Source organism: Cuculus canorus, chromosome 5, assembly GCF_017976375.1.
Source record: "Cuculus canorus isolate bCucCan1 chromosome 5, bCucCan1.pri, whole genome shotgun sequence".
In the NCBI taxonomy this organism is placed as follows: Eukaryota; Metazoa; Chordata; class Aves; order Cuculiformes; family Cuculidae; genus Cuculus; species Cuculus canorus.
In genome coordinates, this window is record NC_071405.1 from 19,400,290 (window position 1) to 19,420,701 (window position 20,412).

General features: G+C 34.3%; 1 protein-coding gene across 6 annotated transcripts in view; it reads right to left on the minus strand.

Annotated features, from left to right (window-relative positions):
* CEP128 (centrosomal protein 128) overlaps positions 1-20,412 on the minus strand; it is a 133,262-nt gene that overhangs the window by 58,430 nt on the left and 54,420 nt on the right. For all 6 annotated transcript variants that reach the window (XM_009561329.2, XM_054068813.1, XM_054068814.1 and 3 more), the window contains 2 exons: positions 17,688-17,747; positions 16,022-16,214 (listed from right to left, as the gene is read on the minus strand). In XM_009561329.2, coding sequence (XP_009559624.2) covers positions 16,022-16,214; positions 17,688-17,747 — 253 coding nt within the window. The remainder of the gene's footprint in view (positions 1-16,021; positions 16,215-17,687; positions 17,748-20,412) is intronic.

Below are 20,412 nucleotides of genomic sequence, written 5' to 3' on the forward strand. Positions count from 1 at the left end.
GTGTGCTGAGACCAGGGTTAATTGAGCAAAAAAGCAGGAATGCAGGCAGAGACTGGATGAACAACCCCAGTGATTACTGGGGAAGACTCAAATTGGCTCTATAAAAATATAGAGGGATGACCCTCCAAAATTTTAACAAGGCACTGGCTATCAGTATATTTGTGAATCAGCCAGTCACAGACATCAAAAATACCTAAATATTTGGCCGATTGAGAGAGAAGAACTTTATAAAAGATTACTGATGTATTTGTGTAGTTACTCTGTACGTGTATTGATCGAAAAGTGGCAACTGAAGTTATATAACAAGTATGTGTGGTTCTACTATTACGCATGTGTAATTGTAGAATGGTGTGCACAGGTATCATACGCAAAATCTACATTAGTTAAAACCTTAAGTGTATATATAAATATTCCATAGACAATATGGCCAAAGAGATAAAAAAGCCTCAGCAATTATGCAGGAAAATCTGCCTTCAAGTATTGTAAGGACTTGAAAGAATTATGAATTGAACTCAAAGGCAATTGGGTGTGCAGCAAAGCAATTTCTCATTGGTAAAGAATTTGATATACACAGGAAGGAAATGTTATCTCTCTAAAGCACACCTATCCTGAGGGCTATACCCTCCCTCGGTCCCCATCTTGCAGAGCTCACTTGCACTGCTGATAATCACATCCAGTACTGCATCCCCTCAGACACGGGTGCCTATTACCTGGGTTAAGAAATTGTCTTCAATGCACTTTATGAGCCTCCTGGATTGCCTAAAGCTTGCTGTGCAACTTTTCCAGCCTATGTCAGGGTGGTTGAAGCCCCCCCGTAGGACAACAGCAAGCCTGAAGCATCCTGTAGCTGGAGGAAGGCTTCATCAACAGGCTCTCCTTGATCAGCTGGCCTGTAATATACACCAACCTCAAGGTTCCTTTTGTTGCCTCAGTCTTTCATTCTCACCCATAACCTTCCGACCTTTTCTTGGCTATTCTTCAGAGACAGCTCTTCTCACTGTCCACTTCCTGATACAGAGGGCAACGCCTCCACCCCTCCTTCACGGTTTATCCCTTCTGAACAGCTTGTAGCCATCGACAGCCATGCTCCAGTCGTGGGATTTGTCCCACCAAGTTTCAGTAAAGACAACCAGGTCATAGCTTTCTAGCAGCACAGTAGCTTCCAACTCCTCCTGCTTGCTCCCCAAGCTGCATGCAGTTGTATAGAGGCACTTCATCTGGGCTGTTGGTCTTATCACCTTCTTAGCAGAAAACTCCTTTATTTCCCTTTAAAGTGTTCCACGGAAGCTTCCTTGTGGCTCCTACTACCTCAGGAGTCCCCAGCTCATCTCCATCCTAGTAATTTCTTCAGAGAAAAACATTTAATATATAGGTTTAAGGAAAAAAGCCTCATACATTTTAAAAGAGAAAAGAATATTAAGAGGAGAATGACATTAAACATTTAAGTTAGCTGTTGCTTCTCACAGACAAGTGATATAAACAAAAACTGCATTTTTTCCCCAGTTTAACAAACTTAATAGCAACACCTGAGCTTTGTTTTTCTCTTGTGCAGTGGAACACATACCATTTGCAACTGACACGACTTTTTTTCTGATCAAATTCCTAGAGACTGATAACAACAAAACCAAATTTACACTGCTGTTTTCACTGAGTAAAAAGGGTATTAGTCTCAGAATGAAGATTACATGGAGAAATTACTATGCAGTGTGAGCAGTATCTTATTACGAGTTTGACAAGAGCTGCAAATGAGTTATGTTTATTATAGAATTGCTTATCCCATTGTCCCAACATTATGCAATTTCTACATGTAGAAACATTCAATTAACATTTAGCAAAGTAGAAGCTAAATGACTCTGTCAGAATCCCACAAAAATGCCACTGTAAAGGGGAGAACACATTGTCTATCTTACACACCTAATTCTTGTAGCCATCAACATCATAGCTGCAGGTCTGTTTAGTCTCAACAAAGTGCTGGGAACGAACTGAAGCTGGCAAAGCTGATGAAATGTATGATATATTTATGATTAAAGTGTCTTGTAGCACAGTTTATGAAGTATATTAATAAACAGAAACCTAGAAAGTGCTCTTAACTCTCCTAGGTTAGGAATTAATTCTCAACAGTGTCAGGAATGGAAAGAGAGATATCAAGGAAAGAGTAAACGTGCTTTACTGGATATGTCCCTGAAGCATTTAACTGTTATGAGACATAGGTTAAAGAGTGCATTGATCTGCTCATGATTCTTGAAACTCTACAGAAAACTAGCGTCCCAGAACATGTGCCCAGTGTTGAAAGTTCATAACTATCTACTTAAGATTTTTATATCCTTAGCAATCTTACATGGCTAAATTTTTCTTCCCTTGTGTTTATGTGTTTTGTTTTATGCAGCAATGACAGCATATTAAAGCCCCTGAGCTGAGAAGTTCGGGCTTAAGCCCTAGCTATAAAATCATGTTTTGCACTGTGAAAATACAGGTCTAAACTTTTTTCAGAAAACAAGAAAATAACCAAAAGGAAAAGTTTGATTCACTTTTCAGAAACCGTTATATGTGTCTTAGCTAAAAGATTGTATCCTTCTCTGTGGATTCCATAATTTTTATCCGCTTTGTCTAGGAGAATTTCACTTTGCTGCAACATTGCCTTTTTTGCTGCCAGCATACTTATTTTGAAAGGTCTTTTAATCAACATAAGGACTAGAGGTTTTTTCTGTATGACATTCTACAAAATTAACAATGAAATTAAAATATAAATCATCGACAACTGAGTTTCAAAACAATCTCTGAAATTAATGTTGCTACGTTTCTCTATCAAGCCTTCTGACAGCATCTTTTCCAACCCTGTTCATTACACATAGGATAATGTCACAGTGCAACAGGCAACTGTGCTTCTCCTATACACATTTAATCCTCCCAAAGGACTAACTTTATCATTTATTGAGGGTTTTTTCCCCATTGAATAAGAACTTCTATTGTAACTTGTAAATGTCTGTCCTGCTGCTGTTTTGGCATTTATTTTATATAGTAGCCAACTGGTATACTTAGGCTGAAGGACAACAGTATTAGAACTTCTGAAATAGACTCTTGTTTCTGTTTTATCCTGTTTACTCTGCCAAGACAGTGCAAAGTCTTTAAAACACTTTACTTAATTCAAGAAAACAAAGCTGTCTCTTACAAGCCTCAGATTAAGAGCAAGGCTCAGAAAAAAGGAACAAAGTCTGATGACCACATACTTCTTATACAAAATCTCCCTGATTGTAGCTGGTACCTACACCAGTGAACTGATACTATGATTACCCATGTTTCCTCAAACCCAGATGCAGCATGAGTGATTCCTGGATCTGTCCAATATTGAATGATAATACTCATGTAAGTTAGATTATTTATAAGATAGCAAATCATCACCAACTTGCAGTATTTAATATCTAATCAAAAAAAGAGGTTAATTTTAAAAACTATATCAGTCACAGCAAATAAAATGCTCAAATTGAACCATACTTACTCTGTAGCATACTCTTTATGGAAATAATAAGTAATAACTTTGTGAACCAAAAATATTTTACATTAAACCCCATTCTTAAGCTAGTAACAGGCCAGCATATGAAAAATGCATAATCATATAGTTGAATGACCTGTATAGTCATACCATTGATTGTCAATCACAGTAATGTTGAAAATTTTCATCAATTAGTATTAATAATACTGGCTTTATTATAAATAATTTATTGGAAATCAAAATTTCCTTCCATGTAACAAGTCCAATCTGTTGATTACAGCAAGACTACAAAAGAACTGTTATTTAATCAAGCTATTTTAGAAATCAGAATCTGAGGTGTCTTAATATCTGATTAAATTAAGAGTTCTGCTTGCAGTGTAGAGTAATCATATGAGACTTTAAAACACAGTCATTTTTAAAACAGCCAAAAAAAAGAAATCTTAGAAGACTTCCAGTGATTATTCTCCTCAATTAAATATCCCACAATGTCAGAGGTCTGTCTGGAGATGTTATGCTCTATACATACTACATATAAAATACCAGTATCATAAAGGATAAAATATTCTGATGTTTTCAAATTTGAAATACTTCACAATAAATTAGAAACATTCCAGCTTTAAAGGTCACATCTTAATCCCACTCAGTTGCTTGTTTCCTAGCAGCATATGTTTCAGTGTAATACATCAAAAGTCCACAGTACAACAACATTAAACCAGTCTCTATATGTGCCTTATTTTCAAAAAAAAAAAGTATTACTACTCTTCCGGCTTTTAAGAAGAATGAGCATGCATACAGCAGAATATATACATCCCACTCTCACTTAAGAAGCCTTTTTAATGAAAAAACACAGCCCAACATATTTATAATCCCTTTAGTACACTTGAAAAGCATCAGCTTTGAAGTGAAGTATTACCTACATACTTTGTTGTAAACTGAGCATTAAGCTTGCTGCATTGCTCTGTAAGCAAAAAAGTAGCCAGATTTTCTCCTTCAAAATTTTCTGAATTTTAAAACTACTCTTTCAGATTATTTCTAGTTCTTAACAATCTCTTAACAGGAGAAATTAATATGGAATGAGGATGTAAAGTGGTAAAGCCGGGTACAAACTCATTAAATTGATAATCTCACTTTTCAGCATGGATTAAATCTTTATGTATGCATAAAGAAAATGAAAGAAAAATCAACCTCAGAGAAAATGAAAGATGGGTAAAATTCAGAATAGTGACTCTATTCTATTGAATTCTATTCAAACCAAGCAGTACAGTCTTTGGATCTTAAGGTTTCACCTTTATTTGATACTACTTCAGACATCTCCTCAGTAAGCACTAGCTAAAAATTTTAAAGCACATTTCCATTGACAGTATCCTAGGAGTGAAGTACTCTGGGGGAAGGTGCTTCTACTCAGGTTTTCTGGAAAACATTATTATTCAAGTTCAAAGCCACCAACGTGCCTTCCCCCAGAAAGCAAACCAAGATTTAGGTTTTCTGTTATTCACAAACTATATAGTTGACAGTCCATGATACTGCCTCCTTGGCATTGTCCCACCTCAGGATGGAAATAGGACAAACATTCTAAACTCACCCCCCTTGAAAGTCACAGCATTTCTTAATGAGGTAATGGGAGCCAAAATTTTCTTCTGAAGAATATGTTTCAAAGGCATAACTACAACAACTGTACAAAGAGTGCTACTGCTTTTCATTGCATACACTAATATTAAGGTATAAAAAGTTTCAATTATATTCTTTTACAACAGTAACTTATTCACTTTCTGATCCTGAAATTATAAAATGACATTTTGGCAACTTTACAATCTTCGCAAATTATGCAAAGTTTGTATACAATTATACTCAAGCTTGAAGAAACATTAATTCTGTCTTCTGAATTCTTCATTAATAAAAATGGACTCTAAGCACATTGCACTAGAATAAAATGCTTTCATTAGTATTTTTCATTTGATGTAGAGAATTGCAAGAAATGGCATACTGGTCAGTTGACTTCGCAAATTGCAATGTTTTTTCATGTTTTTCAATACAGACGACATTCAAACACTTTTTTTCAGAAAATACTGTTCCTACAGCTTCAAACTAATCAAGAAAGTAATGTGTTATGGCCAGATCATCAATAGGAATTAAAATCAGGAAGGCAAACTTTTTGTCTAGGCAGTTTAAGTATGTACAACATAGATTATATAATTATTATTAGTATGCATATATTCTTGAAGTACATAAGTACAATATTTTATAGCAGCAATGTTTAATAACAGTGCTTAATAACCTGCAACTTGAGTTCTTTGTAAAATAGGTAAAAGTGTGCAAATTGTGCCCAAGACTATGTTATGACCTTATCCTAAAGTCATAATAGACACAGACAAGAAAAATAATGCAGCACTCTTTACCTACAATAAAGACAATTCAAATATAAGTGGCTGTTATTACAAGTGGATTTTTAATAAATTACAGAGAGATTTCTAATTTGGAAAAAACAAGACTTCTAATTTGGAAAAAACATGTTCTAGCTTATTGTTCTAACCATTAATAATATATGAACTATATAATTTGCCTGCCTTGACTCAAAAAAAAATTCTTACAGATGTTTTTAATTATAAAATCTGTAAAGCATTTAAAAGTACCAACAACAGTTCTCATTTTCTAAAACCAAAGTTAAGGAAATTAAGGCAAAACAGTGAAGGAAACAAGAGCCGAATTTTGGATACAGCCAGTTATTACCTTAAAGATGCTAATCAGTCATATGTTAATAAAATTGATTAGCAATTTTTTGTATTTAAACCACTAGAAGGATAAGAATGCAAACAGATTAATTAACCACTCCATTAATTTAATCTTTATTTAGATAAAACCCCACCAAATTGTTCTCCTTTTCTCAAGGATTCACTTGTGATGTCGATTCCTTAACTAAAACTATTTTATTGTCTACAGTTAACATTAAGAGCTGGTTTTACTGGCGACTGAAGCTCTTCTCAAAGTGAGAAATTTTTTGGTAGTGAAATAGAAGTGAAATTTCAATGCTCCAAATACACAATAGCATTCGCACTCACTTTAGGGGGAAAAAAAAAAGAGGGTTTAAAAAGCATGTCAGCTGAAAGGATATAAAAGCTGTTAAGATATCAATGAATTACATTGAAATACGTATTCTATTGCAGCCTGACAAATCCTAGGCAAAACCATAACATTGCCTCTAATTTTAAGATATTTTGAACACATAACATAGCAATATAAAAGATTTCAAATACTTCTTTAATTTCAAGAGCTTTATTATGTTAAAAAAAATCTCAGATATCAAGTTTCTTTTAATTTCTGTTCAAATTTCCAACATGATTCATCTGTATTTTAGAATAAAATTATTTTGACTATGGCAATGGATGGGATGACTATAAACCCCTTGGTTCTGTTTCATTTCCTGTAAGACAACATAATATTTAATTATTCAGACATCTTGTAAGATACTAAGAGTTTCCTGGGAATCCTATTTCTACCTAATGAAGACTGAGTGAGAGATAGCATGTTTCTGTTACATACTTCTCAAGAGAACACTAAATTTAAGACGCAAGCTTGAAAGTGCCTGTGTTGATTGTTTGGGGCTGTTTTGTTTTGTTTTACGTAGTTGTAGAGCAGTAATACCAATTTGGCATGGAAACACTAGATAACCTGAAAGCGTGACAATGCCTTCCCTGCTAAGCCAAGGAATTCTGATAAAGTTGTACAGATGCTTACGAGAGTCTCTTTATTATGTAATGCTAAAGCAGCGTTACAGTATAAATGTGATATGTACACTCCTCTGCCATCATTTCAACAACTGTAAACCCTGATACTTCTTAAAACACCAGGTCTTAGTCTTGGTTTAGGGAAAAAAAGTTGCAATTCAAAATAGGAAGAAAAGATTAAATAATAGGTCCTACCCATTTAATATACATTAAATCCCCATTCCCCAGGTTACTTCTGTTAATTTTGTTTTAGTTTTCATGTAAACCAAGAGGTAAAACTCAAAATCAGTTTCTTACTGTTAGTGTGCACTACAAACTTACAAACTCAGCAATGTATTTTTAAAGGACACATCACACTTTCTAAACTATAAATCTCTACACAATAAGCATTTAAAGCATGTGATTCAGAAAGAAAGAATAAAATACCAAAGGAAGTCTTAAAAACATTTTAGCAACATTTTGATCCCATCTCTTACCTTCACTTTTTCACAATGGCAGCCATATTTTTATGAGTGGATAAAAAGATAATGGCAAAGACAGTTGCATAAAATACTAGATAATTAGAGCAATGATCTCCAGATTGATATTTCTGGTTTTCCAATACAAAAAAACATAGGGCAGATTTCCAAATGTTTTGGACTTGTTTCCATTCCTCTAAGACTCTGAATGCAGGTTCATTTTGGCAAAGTTTAAAAAAACTTAGAAGCCCTCCCTCCTCCTTCCCTCATCACATTAAAAAAAAAATATCTAACACTATTTAAAGGGCAAGAACACTATTAAGAAGAAATTAATTATTGGAATAGTAATATTTCAACTTTATGCATTATGAAGCTCACCATCAAAAATGTGTATAATGGAGAGTTTCTCTGAAAGCCTTCAGATTCCTTCCTCTATGTGTGCTTAAAAAAAGAATATTCTCTACCTCATGTTCCTATGTGGTGTTTAATAAAATATGACTTTAAAATACCTTATGATGTTTCTTGCTGCCACAGAAAGAGCTGTGTTGTCATACAAAGACAATATGAGCTAATACATGAAAAAGAAAGGGGGGGGAAGTAAGAAACAACACTGAAAGGGCAAAACAAGGCTTAAAATTTTACTCAAAATAGCATATTTACTTCACTATTAAACACAATAGTTCATAATAGAAAGATTTTTGCAATATTTTGATTTTCACTGGTTCAAACTTTTCTACTTTTCTTTTTCTTAGTTTTGCTTAGTGACAGTATTACTTGCACTCAGTATACTACCTTTAGTGTTCCTGGCTCAAACAAAAATTAGACTTATTGGCTTTAAAAAAAAAAAGGGAAATATAATTTGGAAGATAAGACTTTGTCAAAGCAAAATTTTGTCTACATTTCAAATCTGATTTGATCTAACAGGCTCTTTGAACCTACATTTTCTACAGTAGTTAAATAAAAAATAATCCTGACTGAACCTAGCCAAAATAAAAAATAGTTCCCCAAAATTAAAATAAATGATATCTTGCTTCAGAAATCACTTATCGAAATCTTTGTAAAATACAGCCGATATATCTTCACAAGGGATAAAACTAGTAGCTGGGTGTATGATTAGCAGAGATTACAGCATCACTGAAACCACCTAAAATTCCATTCTGTATCCTCAAATCTAAGACAACAGACACAAAAAATATTTTTTCTTTTGACTCCTGATTGCAATGAATAATTATAATATGAACAGAATGAATGATAAACTTAATTCATAAAGCATAACACCACAGACTTGCCCAGCATAGGTTTGTGCTTGTGAGAAAAGCACCTAACATCAAATTAACCTAGCTCAGCACTAGAATAATTACCTTTTTAAGCCTTACTTACCAATATAATCTACACCAGAGCAGTTCTAGAAATGTAATAATTTAAGTGTCATTATAGAGTGTAGATGCTGAGAAGCGATATAGAATATGGTCTTCATGTTAATCAAAGTAAGACAGCTGCTCTTCTTACATGACTGTATCCTTACTAACACCCCTTTATATAAAAAAAAAATGGATGTGGCCTTGTCAAATACATCAAGCATTACTGTGCTAAACAACATTTCTTTGTTGACTATCCACTGTTTTCTCTGAAGTAGCGGTATATTATCCTGAAACTAAAGAACTGTGTGGTCTCCACGTCACACTGTTATATCACACCATTGCTACCTTCTATACATTTCAATATATTCCAAGAAAAATTTTCTTGGAAGACTTCTGTTCTAGGATCATTTACACTAAGTTTCCTCTCTGAACTCATTCCCAGAGCATAAGTGAGACTTAACGGAAAAATTTATACTTTTGTATAGAAGGTAAATATTTATTAAAGCATTTAATAATTGTTACCTAAAACCACATATTCTTAAAAGCTTTGATTAAAACATTATGACAAAGTTACAGTCTGACACACTGACAAACATGGTCAAAGCTAGCGAAATCTCACACATATAATGATCGAAAGACCAAGAAAGGTGCACACATAGGCAAATGAGGCCATAGCCTGAGCTCAGTCAATGCTATTCACGTAGTTGATATATATATTTTTTTTTTTTTTTAAATAAACATATGCCCCAACGTAATAGCTCTCAAGCAGTTGAGTCCATCCTTCTGAGCTAAGGCTAGCAAAATAAAATGCCAAAAATATTCATGATCAGAAATAAAGAATCCAGACATTAACCAAAAAGAACATAAATTACTAGTATTTATGCATGAAATGCTGTTTGATTACAAAATTTAAAGGGAATGGACACAGCAAAAGATTTAAGGGGTTTGGTATGAATAGAATTTTTTTCCTTGTGGAAAATAAAAATAAGATTGCAGTAAGCATCTTGATTACGTTTTCCAGAAATGCTGATGTTCCACTCCTGGTGAAGAGACAGAGCTGATATGTTATTTCTACTAAACCAACTAGCAGCTAAAGCTAATCTGTAAGACCAATGAGCGCTCCTAGAATCAAATATTGCTTATAGGCTGTTATTCCTCTTTTACTAAATTGAGACACACACTTCCCCCCCAGAGTGTTATGTCCAGTTCTGGAACATAAGAAGGATATAGAACTGTTGGAATGGGTCCAGAGGACCACAATGAAGATGATCAGAGGGCTGGAACACCTCTGCTATGAGGATGGGCTGAGAGAGTTTGGGTTGTTCAGCCTAGAGAAGAGAAGGCTCCTGGGAGACCTTATAGCAACTTTCGTGTACCTGAAGGGGGCTACAGGAAAACTGGGACTTCTTGCAAGGCCATGTGGTGATAGGATGAGGGTTAATGGATTCAGATTGGAAGGGGAAGGATTTAGATTAGACGTTAGGAAGAAATTCTTCACCATGAGGGTGGTGAGGCACTGGCACACGTTGCCCAGAGAAGTTGTGGATGCCCCATCCCTGGAGGTGCTCAGGGCCAGGTTGGATGGGGCCTTGGGCAGCCTGATCTAGTGGGAGGTGTCCCTGCCCATGGCAGAGGGGATGGCACTAGATGATCTTTAAGGTCCCTTCCAACCCAAACTATTCTATGATTCTATGAAATACAGACTTTCATTGATCTGTATGATGAGCTTTTCAGACTACCCAATCTAGCTAGATCATGTAAAATCAAGTAAATCATAAATTGGGCCAGGTCTTGGGTGCCATTCTGGATGATGGGATTTTTCCTACCTTCAATATAATAATAATAATAATAATAACAACAACAACATCTTTGTGACTTCTGAAACAAATCTGTGAGAACACCTCTGCATGCTCAGTGATGACAGAATGCAATAAAAAAACAAACTCAGTTAAGAAAATCAAATTTATACCTTTTATTTCCTCAGACCTTGTCCCCTTTGTTAAAATATTGAATACTTACTGCAATGCTATTCAAATCAGTTTGATTATAAGATCAATATCACTTCAAAAGGAGAAATTATCATCCATGTTGCTACTTACTGAAATATTCCATTGAGTGGTATGCTAGAAAAATAACTTGTTAAGCAGTCAACTGTATGCAAAACACAAATCTGCAAGCTTGAAATCAGAACCCACACTCTCTTCAATTCTTAGGCATTTAAAAATATCGCTAGCCTTGTGAATCTCTCAGCTCTCCAGAATGGTATGCTTATCAAGAAGGGAAGAAAACTGCAGCAAATTTTGATGTATCACCAGATAGCTATGAAACTTCTGCTACTCTGTACACCATCCTGAAATTCTGCACTATACTACCGTATTTTCCTTCACTCACTATTCCCTCATTCATGAATCTTGTATCACAGAATCACAGAACTGTAGAATATCAGGTTGGAAGTGACATCAAGGACCAATGTTATTAGTAAGCTTGATGTCAGTTTACTTCTACTTGTCAGGATTGTACCACATAGACAGTCAATTTACCACCACAAGTAGGACTGTGGTAACGTTAACACTTCTAAAGGAATTCATGAGGAGGATCCAAAAGCCTACAATATCTTTGGTGTTGAAGGGGAAAGGCAGAAAAAGATGTAGTTAATGTTTTAGTACATGCATTGAAGCTTGGATAAATTCCTGAAATATGTATGTCAATGAAGCAGATTAAATATTCATCCTACCTACTTTCAGTATGTCCACAATAAATACCTATTTTGATTCCTTCCCTCCAAAAAATAAGATAAAATATAATATCAGATCCTAGGAACGGAAATAAAAATTTAACGTCTTGAGAATACAATTGCTGTTATAACTTCTCATTTATGCAATTTTAAATTAATGGAGAATTTTTAGACTACGTTAAGTACTCAGCTAAGTAGTTTGTGTTGGTGGGGATAGTCAACCACATCCATAGATATTCATAGAATAAGTCTTTCTGATAAAATATTCCATCTCAAATCTCTATAATTTTAAATGCAGTAGAAAATATTCTCATCCATTCGCACCAAACTTGACTGAAAATCCATTTTATTAAGCAATACTGCCAAGTATACTTCAGTGTTAAAAAATAAGTCAAGGATGAGTCAAGGATCTTTTTATCCATTAGAGTAAATCCATTCGGCCTTCATTTGCTTTATCCCTGTGTCTTAGTATTCTTTAAGTACTTCTTTCATTTTTATCTTTAAGTAACAAAAGCCAGCTGCCTTTCTGCCTCCTTAACTTAAATTTTGTATCCATTCAATACACTGTTTTCTCCTTTCAGCTTAACACTTTTTTTTTTTTTGCTATTAGACATGTTTTGTCTTTTTTGGGGTGGAAAGTAGCTTTTCCAATTTTCATGTCCAAGTCATTTATATATCAAACTATTTATGCTTACATTATACTAGTAGAATCTTAATCAAACCTAAGTTTTTCATTCAGTGTGTGGGAGTATTTGTCCAAGAAATGTAAATAGCAATATTTTGCCTTGCAATTTTTTTTAAAAAAATAAAAAAAAAATTATACTTCACAAATATTTCAATGTATCAATGAATAACAGTACTCAAAACTCATGTGAACAGACATGCATTCTATTATTCCCCCACCATCTACCAACTCACAAAAAATAATTGATTTGGTGTAATGAAGGACGTAGTTTTCAAACTGAAAAGAACAATCTATGTTGACATGACTGTGAAACAAGCTAATTAAATTCACAGATAGACTGTAAGCTTGTTATTCTTGCATACAGTGTCACATGAACTGCCATTTAATTCAAACAGGAAAATCTTATTGCATACTAAGTCAATCTACCTATTTCTTAGTGCATTAATAAAAGGATCTCAAAACTTTGTGCAATGTTCAATGTGTGAACATTATAACAAATTTCTTATTTCAGCTTCAAATTCAAAATTGGTATGAAAAATGGTAAAAAGAAACCAAAACATGAAATATCTTTCTTTGGCATGAGGCAAATGAAATCGAATGGTCTCTAGTCTATTCCACTTCCTCTTTGTACCAACAAAGCCACCAAATTTTCTAATGATCCAAGTATTATTATGGTATTCCTACTCTTCATACTAAGCTTACTCATGAAGCAAGATCATCATCAATGAAATAGTACTAACTATCCCTTTCAATAACTACCTCTTTGTCAGAGTAGCACATTCCTTACTTTAAGTTATTATTCCTAATCGTCATGTTTACATTAGTAATTTCCTACACAGTCCGATGTTAAACGTTATACAGATGACAGACATGCTATGTCCTCTGTTATTTCTATCAGTTATTTGGTAATTACTAGCTATCTTATCAAATGAATGAAATACCAGGAAATCAGGCTCAGATTACCTACAGTAAATCTCAGTTGTTTTTTATTTTCCTTTCTCTAATTATTTATTCAGTAAATATTTGTTCTGAAGTCTTGAATACTATTAAAGAGTAGAGGACCTACCACTGGAAGACCTGTGAAACCACAGCAGCTAAAGCTAAATAAATACGCTGCTACTAGGCGAAATCATGATAACTTCATCTGTACACACAAAACCTGTTCACTATCAGATCTACTTAAATTAGAATGTAATTAAGTGAACCAAAGTTGCACACATGAAGATTATGCTTAATTGAGTACATAATTAATTGGCTTTGTCAACTGAAGTACCTGCTTGCCTCCTCCAACAGTTTTTGCGGCAGTGTCCAATCAAAAAAAAAGGGAAAAAAAAGCAGCCAAAAATCTTCACCACCTTACATGACCAGGTTTCAAATTATATCTCATTAAAAAGAGATGGAGTGTAAAAAGGTGCTTGATAGTTACCTACAAACACTCCTGACTCCCTATAAAACTAAACTGAACAATTCTATCACCCTAAACACCATTACCATTAATTGTTTAAATTAGAAATATTAAAAAAATAATAATCTTTTACAGATACTTTTAAGTGAAGACGGTAAGATGTCTGTTTTGGGAAAATCCGTCAAGAGCAAAGTTACCTGCCTTCATCTGCTGCTATCTTCACACCTATGTGACTCTGCACCCTCAGCATGTATCCTCACCCCAGGCCTTAAACTGGCCTGCACGGGTGGCATCTTATCTTTCTGTAAGTCCCATTTCTCATCCAGTATTTGGTGGAATTTTAAAACATGCTGTGTAACATAGAAAAGTTCAACGACTATGTAACTGTTATTTCCTTTTCCTTACCTACTTTTAACCAGCATCTCCTTCTAGACATAGACATATGAGAAGATTTACTTAGAATCACAGAAATTGTAACAGGTCAACTAACAAATGGAACTAGGCATATTTGGAAGGAACAAAGGATTGGCCCTTATAAATAGAAGTTATGAGATCAAATACTATTTTTTGTGCTGAGTGAACAGCATTACTTTTTATCACTCTTCAGTTTAATAACTTCCCATGACAACTTTGCCTATAGTTTGAAATCTAAATGCAGGCTGTGAATTTTTCCACAATGCCTAAATCAAATTAGGTACAGTAGAATTAAAACATAAATAATGTTTGTTTTATTTCCTATGCACTTAATATTTAAAAAGGCAAATAAGGCCTTAGGGAGATCATCTTAGTAGATAATTATCAATCAAAGAACACTAAGACACTATTAATATTATATCAGGATCTTGGCACTATCATTTTAAACAAATGAACAGTATTAATAGAAACATTCAAATCCAAAAGATCAAAGCATGTTTTCTTTCAAAGTTCTTTGTAAGTGGAGGAAGAAAATCTTTACAGGATCTTACTATTCTTGTAAAGCAAAATAACCTGCATTGTTCTATAAAATATTTACAAGAATGTTTTCAGTTGTTATTGCTATTGCTGTTCTGCTATTGTTTTACTTTTGTTAAAATATTTCACAAAATATTTTCAATAATAATTAAGTCAGCTACCAGAAGGTATAACTACATATTTAAGTTTACTCTCATCTAACCCAAGTCTACAATCAATCTAAATACAAAACAACTACAAAGAGCATTTACTCTGCATGACAAAAAAATTAGGCAGGCGTTATAAGTATTGAATCCTGAACGAAGGCCAGAATGAAGTTTTTAAAGAAAACAGAAAAAAAAAAACCAAACTGAGAGGTGATGTCTTCTTTCAGAAACTGAGACAAAAGAATACAATTAAAGATTGTACCATGATGTAATAAGGTATGCAAATAGTAGTCCAACATATTATATAGATGAAAAGTTAGCTTTATTTATAGACTATGTCAACCCATAGGGCATGTTATAAAATCAACATTTACCTACATGCAGACTTTCAGAAGAAGTACTTTATTCTCCTCCATAGGTCAGGTTAGCACTAGTCATTCACAGATGTCAAAATACAGCCTCCTCACCATGTAAGCCTTCCATTTTTTCAGGCTTATTTAGATCCTCCAACAAAATTTTATATGAAAGATTTGGAACCAAAGATTCTATTTCAATATGTAAACTCTGATCTCTAGATGCTATGCCAATTGGCCTGTTTTCTCAGTGATTGTTTTCATGGCGTAGCCTAATTTCTTTTTCCTTTGATCACATTCCTTCTAGCTCCCCCTGTAAGACTCCAAACTATCCCCATTTTCCTGATGTGTTCAGAAACTTGCTCTTCACTTGGGACAGTACCTTAGAGGGAGAGTGCAAGCAAGCACTAGGGAAGTCATTATCTCAAGACCTGCATTGAATTTTTTGAGAATGTTAAGCCTTAATGCCATTAAGCTCATATGACATTTCCTCCCTCCTCTCTTCTCATAACAAACTTTCTGGCTCCAGTTCCTTTGGTTATAAAATTCTCAACATCAATTATATTAGGTTTTTTATTCTACCATTATGCCTTTAGACAATGATACTCAGGGACAAAGTTAATAAAATACATCTTAATGTGCCACGGGAATTATAATTACTAGAACTTTGAAATTTTTTCTCACTTTTATTAACAAAAGTGGAATCAGCAACATACCTCTTCTTTCTCTGTGAACTTCCTCCAGAAGTTTTTCTTGGTTTTTTATCTGTTTAAAGAGAGACCGATGTTCAGCCTCCTTCGTTTGTGTTAAGTGCTTGAGCTGTTCCCGGCTCTGAAGTAAGCAGCGTCGCAACTTTTTTTCTTTACTGTCTCTCTCCTTTACCTCCTCACATAGCCACTGAAGCTTAGTCTACATTAAAAAAAAATAGAGTAATAAAAAGTAAAGAATTCTAATGAAAATAATATGACATAAATATTAACTGATCAAATTTATCTTTGTACTCACAGATTACTCATTTGTACCGATTACTAAATAACAATAATAAATGGGGACATTCAGATATATTAAGCGGATACATGTTGACCTTCAAAGAGTCTTGAGACAGGTAGGTTTTGGTTGATAATTGTATGTGAAGAGCAATATACCATTTCTGTGGGTGGTTGGTTGGTTTGGGGTTTTGGGGGTTTTTTTTTGTTTTGTTTTGTTTTTTAATCAGGAGTATGACTTTGCTAGGATAGGTAAGGAAATTCACATTGAATTAATGTACACATAGACACACTCCTTCCTTTCAGATGCTTTTCTCTATTCTGTGTTGATGGAATCAATAACCTTAAATTATAGTACACTCAAACAGTTACTATTTTTCCAAGTCAATTCTGGTTTTGACCTTTTTACAGGGGGGAGGGGAAGCATGTGTTTTACAGTTTCTCAGGATCCATTTTAATCATGAGAAACTTACTCCTTTGAAAAGATATTGGTTAAGAAATCCATTTTTGTGTGTGAGTTGGGGGAGCTGGAAGAAAGTTGCAAAATGAAAGGCAAGGGTTGTAAGTTACTAGTCATAACTTTGAAGAAGCATGTGTGCATCCGCATTACAGGACTTATAGAATCATTTAGGTTGGAAAAGACCTTTAAAATAATCAAGTCCAACCGTCAGCCCAACACCGTCAGGCCTACTAAACCATGTCCCTAAGTGCCATATCTACACAATATTTGAATGCTTCCAGGGATGGTGACTTTTCCCTGGGCAGCTTGTTCAGATGCTTGACCAGTCTTTCAGTGAAGAAATTGTTCCCAATATCCAATCTAAACCTCCTCTGATGCAATTTGAGGCTATTTCCTCTTGTCTTATCATTAGTTACTTGGGAGAAGAGACCAACACTCATGTCACTACAACTTCCTTTCAGGTAGTTGCAGAGAGTGAAAAGGTCTTCCCTCAGCCTGCTTTTCTCCAGACTAAAAAGATTCAAAAGCTTCAAACAACAGAGGAAAGAAAATAGCTCACTTCCTAAGAATTCAACCTAACACCCTTTGGATTTAGTAAATAGTAGTCTTATTTTAAAAAAGTCTTACATTGTTATAATTCTGTAAGAGAAACAACCTGCTGACTACATCCTCATGGTTTACTTGTCTGAAAATAATTGAGCCAGTTCTAAAGGCTATCACAGCTGTCACTTTGATGCATTTTTTTAAAAAAAATTCTTTTAAAAAAAGTTTCTATTTATTTTGCTATAGAAACAGCTACTTCTTACAGACAGTAAAATCTGGAAAATTATTCCATCAACTGAAAAAAAATGCCTTTTCCAACACACATTCAAATGAATGATTACAAGTGCTGGATATTCACTTACTCAGTAAAAGTTGAGGAGGTTTGACTATTACCTTTGTTTCTGCTAACCAGCGATGAGGATCATTCAACACTGTCGGTGTCAGTGATACTGCCTATGTAACAGCAGGGGAGAAAGAAACAGACATAAAAATTACACAGAAAGGAGAAAGAGCCTTTACCACTTCATGGAAAATCATTAAATAAATATTATTTGCTAAAAATCCAGCTTGGAAATCATATCTGTAATTCAATCAATTATTTAGCTATAAATCAGGTGTATTTAAAAACAAATTATGCAAACATACTGATCCAAATTTTGTTTAAATGTGCAGCTTAGGTTGCAACAAAACCAAGTCATCATATTCTGAATCTGTATAGTTTTCTCTAAAGAACCACTACCAAGATGCATTTTGACCATCACAAGAACATAGCTCTCTATCAAGGTATATATTCAGTTTGAAACTGTGTCCTTTTTTGAAAATATCACATTTTTTCAAAATAATACAATTGGCCTCTATTTTAAAATGACCATCTCTTAAGAAAAGGCCAATTTCAAAGTCATTCCACTGTTTTTTTCTCTCCATCCTGCAAGACAGTAATGGCTGCACATAAACCACAAGTAGCATAGCCGGCTGTTGTTAGCCACTAAACTACAGTCAGTATCTTTACAGAAATGCTATGTGCAACAAGCTAAATGTCTTATCAAAACGTAGAAAAGGACAACCCCTAAAAAAAAAATCTTTAAATCATGCTTAATGATGATGGTCTTGGTGTTCTTATAAAACAACAGATCACTTATTTTCAATATTTGATAGGTATAAAAATAAAACTGTAATCTTCACTAAGTGGATAAAAAGAGGATAGACTTGTGCTAGAAAGCTTCATTAAAACTTCATACAAATGAGAAAATGTGATATAACATTTTTCTGCCTTCAAACTGAACTGTGTTAAATTTGTTTTATAGGTACTTCTACATATGTTTTCTATATTACTTATTAAAGAGGTGGTGATAATGGAATTTTTTTCCATTTTATAAGTTGATACACAAGGGGAAGAGAAAAAAAAAGTCTCATACACAGCTCTCTCACTTGAAATCAAGTAAACTATTAACCTTATGTGCGCCTCATCCTTTATCTCATGTGGTCCTGTCCCATAATTACTACATTGTGTCTTTAATTTAAAGGAGGGGGGTCAGGGAGAGGTCTGTCTGGTTTTTAATCTACCACATTTTGCAATTCATCAAGTGTTTACGTACTTTTAGTCCTGGTCTAATAATTTTTTAACTAGGCTACATCTTGAAGAGATATTTATATTGGCTTTATTAACTACACTGAGAACAAAGGTGCCTAAACAGCACCATCTCATTGTGTACTTTTGTATGTTTTACATGGCAGTTATCATCACATAAGGACACAGCTGAAAAGAAATGCTTCTGTAGGCATGTTGACCTGGACTTCTACAAAGCAATGCATACCCGAAAGTCGTGACTTCCATGACAGAAAACCATATGTAACCATATTCTATGTAACCATATTCAAAGAAGGCAGCATTTGGTTTATAGTTTAAGCTTGACTGGTGTAGCTATTGCAAGCATAAGATTTCTTATCACTAAAGACTGATTGGGCAAATAAACAGGAACGACGCACGTGGAATTCTCTGCTCATAACAGTAATATGTGGTGAGCATAAAAAATCCAGTACACTTTTCATTAGGGAAGATAAAGCCTGGTGTTTAAGTTCTCTGAATACAAGTATTTGTCCATTAAACTCATCATTGCTCACCTTAGTTGCAGTGGCAACTTCTTTTTGAATTAAAGAACTTGTCTGAAACCTTTTGGAAATCTTGGCAATACTCAAAGTATTGGGCAGAGGAACAATATAACAAAGGGAACTCCTTAGCTTTTTTTTAAAAAACTCAAACCAGGCACCAAAAAACTGTGTAATATTTGTATTCACAGTAGCTGTCTAGTCAAAAAATCAGATTTAAATCTGTTTTAAGTTTGGCAGTGATAAATCGTTAAAGAGGATAAATAAGAAGAATTGTAAAAACAGGAATCAGCAAAACTTGATTCAGAAGACAAAACACTCTGCAGGAGGTGATAAGAAAGTCCAAGGAGGCATCAAGAATCTGGCAACTATACCAGATCAAAGACTGAATTAAAAAAAAAAAACCCTTATCCATAAGGATAAAGAGGAGAAAGCTTGTTTGTCAAATACATTTTCTTAGAATTCTCATTTGTTTGTGTTCTGCAATAGTGCAACACCACAAGTATTGTGGAGAGAAAAAGGCACAAACACACAAGGCTAAAACAAAGCAAATTCTCTCCACACCTTCAAACAAAACAGGTAAGGATATAAGGCTAAAGTAGAAAATAAAGAAAAAATATTTAAAATACAATGTATTTTCAGCGTCAATACTGAAAAATTTCTATTTCAAAAGCAGCCCAGCCCTGTCAACTGACCATGGACTGCAGAGTAGAAAGCTTGCTCTGTTTCAATAGCAAGACAAAGCCAGCATAATCTGAGTGTAGTCCGTGGTTACAGCTACAGTTAAAAAGCCACCAGGTCAAGCACTTCTGATATAAGTACCCATAATGCCAGTGAGTATAGCAACAAGCTGAGTTGGACTGTCTGTCTGCTTTTTATCCCAGCTGTGCACAACATCAATTTAAGAGGATTAGTCATGTAGAATCATCTGGAGGAAGGAAGAGAGGATTCTGTCCCTGGAGAGCAAATGAGAATGCTCAGGAAAAAGCTAATGGGAGACAAAAAAAAAAAA